The sequence below is a fragment of the Austrofundulus limnaeus genome, unplaced genomic scaffold (genome assembly GCF_001266775.1).
Source record: "Austrofundulus limnaeus strain Quisiro unplaced genomic scaffold, Austrofundulus_limnaeus-1.0 Scaffold4, whole genome shotgun sequence".
Taxonomy (NCBI): domain Eukaryota; kingdom Metazoa; phylum Chordata; class Actinopteri; order Cyprinodontiformes; family Rivulidae; genus Austrofundulus; species Austrofundulus limnaeus.
Genome location: NW_013952406.1, coordinates 2393815 through 2399930, shown reverse-complemented (window position 1 = coordinate 2399930; position 6116 = coordinate 2393815). Strand labels below are relative to the sequence as shown.

Here is a 6116-nt window from a genome sequence, read left to right as displayed (position 1 = left end):
AGGTCAAAATTAAAAAAATTTTGTTCATAATTCATTGGTTATTGGAATAAAACCTTAAATTCTTTTGACAGCTAAAAAATGAATTAAATGGTCTGAACTTATAGAGCTCTTTATCAAGTCCACTAGGACCCCAAAGCGCTTTACACTTACATTCACCCATGCATGGTGGTAAGCTACATTGTAGCTCACCACCATGCATGGGTGGTAAGCTACATTGTAGCCACAGCTGCCCTGGGGCACACTGAAAGAGGCAGGGCTGCCACCGGACCCTCTGACCACCATCAGCAGGCAAGGCAGGTGAAGTGTCTTGCCCAAGGACACGATGACTGAGACGGCTGAGACGGGGGATCCAACCARTGACCTTCTGGTTCCAGGACGACTAACCACTCCACCACAGCCGCTCTAAAATTAGTCGTAGATGTCAGCTTAGCTAAACGATTACTTAATGAAAGTGTTATTAAAGTTTATTGTGATTTTGTGAGATCTATTTTTGCTACAGACCGTCTTCACCTTTGGCGTCGGGCAGTAAATACAACTGTAATCAGGGATAACCTGCCTTTTAATGAGGCTTAGAAAACACAGACTATGATTATCTGCATGCCACTAAAGAGTTTTTTTTTTGTTTGTTTGATTGTGTGAAGTAATTATGAGTGGTCAGACTCCCTCATGTGTAGAACCCTGACACTTTTCTCCCTTTAACAACCAATTAACCTCTCAGAGATGAACTCATTTTATTCATCAGTTGCCTCTAAACGAACTCTAATGTTCTGTTGCCACTAACCTGCTTCCTGCTCCACCTGCCACACCTAAAAGGCTACGTTGTTGTTCGCGTTTGTGAGTAAAAAAGCTCTGCTTGTCTTGTACAATTCAATAACTGTTCCACATTTAATTTACTGTATTGAAATCTGGGGTAAAGCTTGCAAAACAATTACAAATCCCGATTTTTGTTTTACAAAAAAAGAGCCGTAAGAATTATCGCGAGAAAAGATTACAACCATCCGTCTAATGCATTATTTTGTAAACTGAAAATTTTGAAATTCTATGATTTGATTGACAACAATAATTTACTGTTTATGTACAAGGCTCACAGAAACATATTACCTTCCAACATTCAGGTAAGCTTGGTTAAGGGAGACAGTTGTTATTATCTAAAGGGGATGGAAATGTTTGTGAAGCCCCAATGTCCCAACACAGACGAGCTACATCTRATGGCCAGAACTCTGCAGTTTTCACTCATTTACAGGCCAGTGGTCACTCTTTCAGAGATGAGGATGTTCTCATTCTTGATAGAGAGGAACGTTGGTTTGAGAGAGGAGTAAAAGAAGCCATTTTTGTGAAGAAAGACCGTCCATCATTAAACAGAGGTGGAGGCCTCCGTTTTCAGTTGTCCCCCTCCTACAGTGCTGCTATTGGCAGTGTCACTCCACCCCCCAGTTGACAATGGGTATTAATTAGGTGTGAACGATAGCATGTGATGTATCAGTCACATGGAGGCAGGGCTTARAAGCCTGAATTTTGCCTGAAACTCTCAGACTGAAGAAGTCTCTTGGAGGAGAGACGAAACGTTTCATTAGAGAAGAACCCGTCCAGAAGACCTATACAATTTTTTTCTTTTTGATTTTTTTACCTGGATTACTGAGATGCATCAGGACGTTTGTGAAGCCCTATTTTCGTACTTACTTGAAAGAAAGATGTACTTTAATCCAGGGTATAGTTTAATCCAGGGTATAGGATTATGGAATGGTCTGGAAGATGATCTTAAAAATGCCAGATCAATGTAAATATTTAAGAGACAGATAAAAGCAAGTTTTTTGAAGATTTATGAAAAGTAAAATGTGAAGCTATTTGATTTGTTGTTTGAGTTGATGTTTTTTATGTTGTTTTTTTTATTTTTAATTTTTTTTAATTTTATGTTATTTAGTATTGTTTTGTAAATTATGTTTAGTTTGAATATTTTCTGGTTTGGAAAGGGGCAGACAAAATAAGATTTATTCTTCTTCTGCTACCTTTAATTTCATTTTGATTTGTATTTTTTTTTGTTTTGGTTTATTTTTTATTATTGTATATAGTATTTTTTTAATGAAATGAATACATTTTTTGAATTGAAATTGAATTTTAAAAAACCCTGGTAATTAAAAATGTTTGTTTATTTAGGTGAACGGATGGTTTGGAACCTCATGCCCTACACAACCAAAGACTTCTCCATTCGCTCTCTGGCTGACAGAATTAGCGATCTCAATCACCTGCTGTTCCTCTACCCCGACAGACCCAAAGATGAAGTTTTCTCCAAGTATTACACCCCGCCTCTTTGTAAGTGACTTACYATAAAATGCAGTAATGCAGATGCAAACTATGTTTTCTTGTTGWTGACAAAACGTCAGAGCTAATGGCTAACCTGTGCCTGTTCTTGTGTTAAAGCTAAGGCGGTGGATGGGTATGTGAAACCACAGATCAAACAGGTGGTGCCTGAGTAAGTACCCATCTCTCTCTGTCCGTTCTTTCCCTCCATTTCTGCTCCGTCTTCTTCTTACTTCCTTTCTGCCCTYCGCACACTCTGGAGCAACATTTAGAGTTAATCACAATGTACCGGACCCTGAATTTAGATCAGCCATTAGTTAGCTGTTGAAGTTGGAGGAGGCCAATTAGGGAAGGCCGGAGTTCCTGCAGGAGCTCGTCTTYCACTCATCATTAGAGTTAGGCTTGTTAGTTAGCAAGCTGCGCTGCCTGCCTATCTCCATGCTTGGTTCAGCTGCAGGACAGAGAATGACTATAATGATATAGAATAGCCTGAGCAACACGCTGAGGACAGTTGCTTAGGCAACAGCTGAACAAAGACTCACAGGCTTTTAACCTAGGCTTACAACAGGTGTGTTTGTGTGTGTGTGTGTGTGTCTACACAGCTTTGCTACAGCTAATCCAGAACCAATCGGAACCCCGACATATATGGATCACGGCGCCTCCCCAGCGCCTGTCAATCACTCTCACACCTACGGCATCTATCAAACYATGTAAGTTACTTTTGAAAATGTTGTTTAWTCCTTTGTCTCWTCTTTGTTTACTTTTTCCGTCTCGGTGTCCGTTACRAATTAATCCCAAAAGAATTGATAATAAAGGTTTCGATGTAAATCAAGTGGAGCATCACGGTGAAATGCCGTTACGCTGCATCATTTGGACACTCAGACGTCAGTTCTGAGTCGCACACTGTCGGACGGGACACGGTAAAAAAAGAAAAAGAAAAGAAAAAAAGGAAAATATTATTTATTCGTGTGAGTCTCTCTTGTGTGTGCATGTGTGTGTGTGTGTGTGTGTGTGTGCATGTGTGTGTGTGTGTGTGTGTGTGTGTGTGTTGTGCTGCCAGCTGGTCAAACTGTGTCTGTTTTCTGTTTGCGGCGGCAGGACCGACCCAGTGCTGGACGGGGACGGAGACTTCGACCTGGACGACACCATGGACGTGGCGAGGCACGTGGAGGAGCTCCTCCGGAGGCCCGTAGAGAGCCAGTGGGGCGGCCAGCAGTCCTGACCATTTCAAACGCCACCAAACGAGTCCTGCCCCCACACCCCCACCCCACCTCCCACCAGACTGACCCCACTCACTTTGACATGGTTTAATTCCATTTCATCTCTTTTTTTTCATTTTTTTTTTCATTTAGCTATAATGTAAAACTGTTAATAACGGCTGTGATTTTATTTTCCCTTTCAGAGTAAAAAGCATGCAAGTCAGTTATCTCTTCTAGTTTGTGTCCGTATGTGTTTGTAAAACWGACTATATTTACTGCAGAACCTACAATGTTACAGTATTGTGAAAAAAAAAGAAAATAAGAAATATTGTCCTTGAAATCGTGCATGTATTTTCAATTGATTTTAAACTCATTTTGGAGGAAAAAAAAAAAAGAAATATGCTATTGTATGATGTTATTTCCAGAGCTGAATGTTTTTATTTTATATTATCTACTTTGTAAATTGGTTACTATTTCGCTCATGACACTGACCTTGCCCCTTTTTGACAAAAAAAGAAAAAAACTTTAAAGCGGAGTTTTTTGCTTTTGCTCTTATAAATTATATTCTAATTCATTGCTTGCCAGTTATTCAGATGTATATGCAGTACACTAACCTGAAAAGGCGGGAGCGGCGCTCGTTGCTCTCCGCGCCTAACGGCACACACATTTTGAACACGGTACGCGAGCTCAAGATTTATTTGTTTCCGATTTGTTCACCAGCTGCAGAGGAGAGGAGCTTGTGCACCTCCCTTTGCTCTCACAGGGCTATTTTTCTTCTGTTTGGACACAGAAATGCAAACCTAAGCATTTACCTAGCGCTGCCTGCTTATCCTCTCAGGTCCCACCGCTCCACTCATCGATGCTACCTCGCATTAGTCCACTGACAGCCRCTGTTAGCGCTGGTTCGCATGTTTTTTTTTTTTTTTCGTCCGCGCCGTCCTCTCTCTTCGGTTGGTGAATGTTCTTGGTGATTCGCTTCAACCCACGTGAAGAAGATCCCTCGCTGCACGGGCTGACCGTTTTAATGCTTGAAAACCACTCACATGAAGACATCCGGTATCATGAAGTGTCTTACGTTTTGATTGGTATGCTTAAAAAAAAAATTGATGTCCTCTGCCTAACTTTGTTTCTTTTTTTTTTCTCTGTGTAACTACATGATGACACTGTGGCGTAACAAGCATGTGCACGTCTCTCTGCGACAACACGGACTAGCAGGTAGCACGGACGCTCTGTCAAATCTGTTGCTCCGCTGCCACATTCTCACAGTGTAGGATTGAAGTATTTTTGTTCATTTTGTTTGTTCGGACTATTTCTTTTTGTGTGTTTTTGTGTATGCTGCTTTTCGGTACGCAGAGATCGTTGTTGTTCAAAACAGTATTGCACCTCAGGAATGAATTGTTGCAGAAACCGACATACAAGCCAAAAAAAATAAATAAAAAAAAAAAGAGAAGAGAGTTTTATGTACACAGAAAACAATTTTATTTTATCTATTGTAGCGTTTCTGTGGCAGTCTGCAGCTGAATGTGATTACCCTGAGGAATTACACACAGTTCATTCAGGGTTTGTGTGTTTGGAAGTACTGGCTGAAGGAAACGGAGCACTTGGCAATCAGAAGAGTAATGGATGTTTTCTCAGTATCACAACATTTCAAATATTCCCTCATTTTTATCTGTTCTATTCAACTTTTCTGTTCTGTTGTAGAAATCTCGAGCCGTGTGGGAGATTTAACGACAGGTCCCTCATTAGCACCCTCCTGGTCATGTTTGAGGTTCTGTTCCACTGTAGACCGTGTATTTTTTTTGATGACGCACGTAGATGGCGCTGTGTGTTGTTGTACGTTACCATGTTTGTGGGTTGTTTTTGTTTTTTTGGGTTCGTCACTTGGAGGTTTTCCAAGAAACACACCTGTCGAGTTGAAAAGAAAGAAATAAAAGTTTTATAAATAAATGCATTCATTGTGTTTTCCGTGACCGTTTTATTCTTGCTCGTGGCCGGGATCCAGCGGATCACAGCTGGCGTCTGGAGAGAAGCGGGTGAACTCTGGACGCTTTTTCACTCGGACAAATCCCGTGTGTTAGATTAACTGACAACATGCACACGTGTGGAGCCAACAGTGCAAAAACAAAGGCCCAAATCTGTGTGAACACTGGGGTTGACTCTGCTGTTCTGTAGATATTGTGCTAAAATATCTGTAAAACTAAAATAGTTACGTTTTTGTGTTTCAGGTCAGTTTGGCCATAGCGGCCATCTTTATTTAGGTCGACTCCAAAAGGTAATCGTTTGTAGATGTACATGCAAATGTTACGTTCCAAGAGTTACATTAAAACCTGTTTTATAAGAGATTTTTGCCAACACTGCCAGTGGTGGAGTTGAACGTTTTTGTGCAAAGGGATGTCCCAAGTTAACTTTTAGCTTCAAACTTTTAAGTGAGTTCCAGCATGCCTCGTAAAACAAACAAAAAAAGAATTTTAGCTATTTTTGGCAAGTAAACTAAACACCATTCTTCATGTCTAAACAAAAAACTCAATGTAAAGAAAAAAATTATTTAACTTAGATATATACACTCACCGGCCACTTTATTAGGTACACCTGTCCAACTGCTCGTTAACACTTAATTTC

The 6116-nt window shown here is 40.4% G+C and overlaps 1 protein-coding gene across 2 annotated transcripts in view; it reads left to right on the top strand.

Moving 5' to 3' along the window:
• The window catches only part of stat5a (signal transducer and activator of transcription 5a), an 88632-nt gene extending 83184 nt beyond the window's left edge, over positions 1–5448 (top strand). For both annotated transcript variants that reach the window (XM_014023166.1, XM_014023159.1), the window contains 4 exons: positions 2155–2310; positions 2419–2470; positions 2901–3008; positions 3397–5448. In XM_014023166.1, coding sequence (XP_013878620.1) covers positions 2155–2310; positions 2419–2470; positions 2901–3008; positions 3397–3520 — 440 coding nt within the window. In that variant the 3' untranslated portion in view covers positions 3521–5448. The remainder of the gene's footprint in view (positions 1–2154; positions 2311–2418; positions 2471–2900; positions 3009–3396) is intronic.
• Positions 5449–6116: the final 668 nt, after the last annotated feature.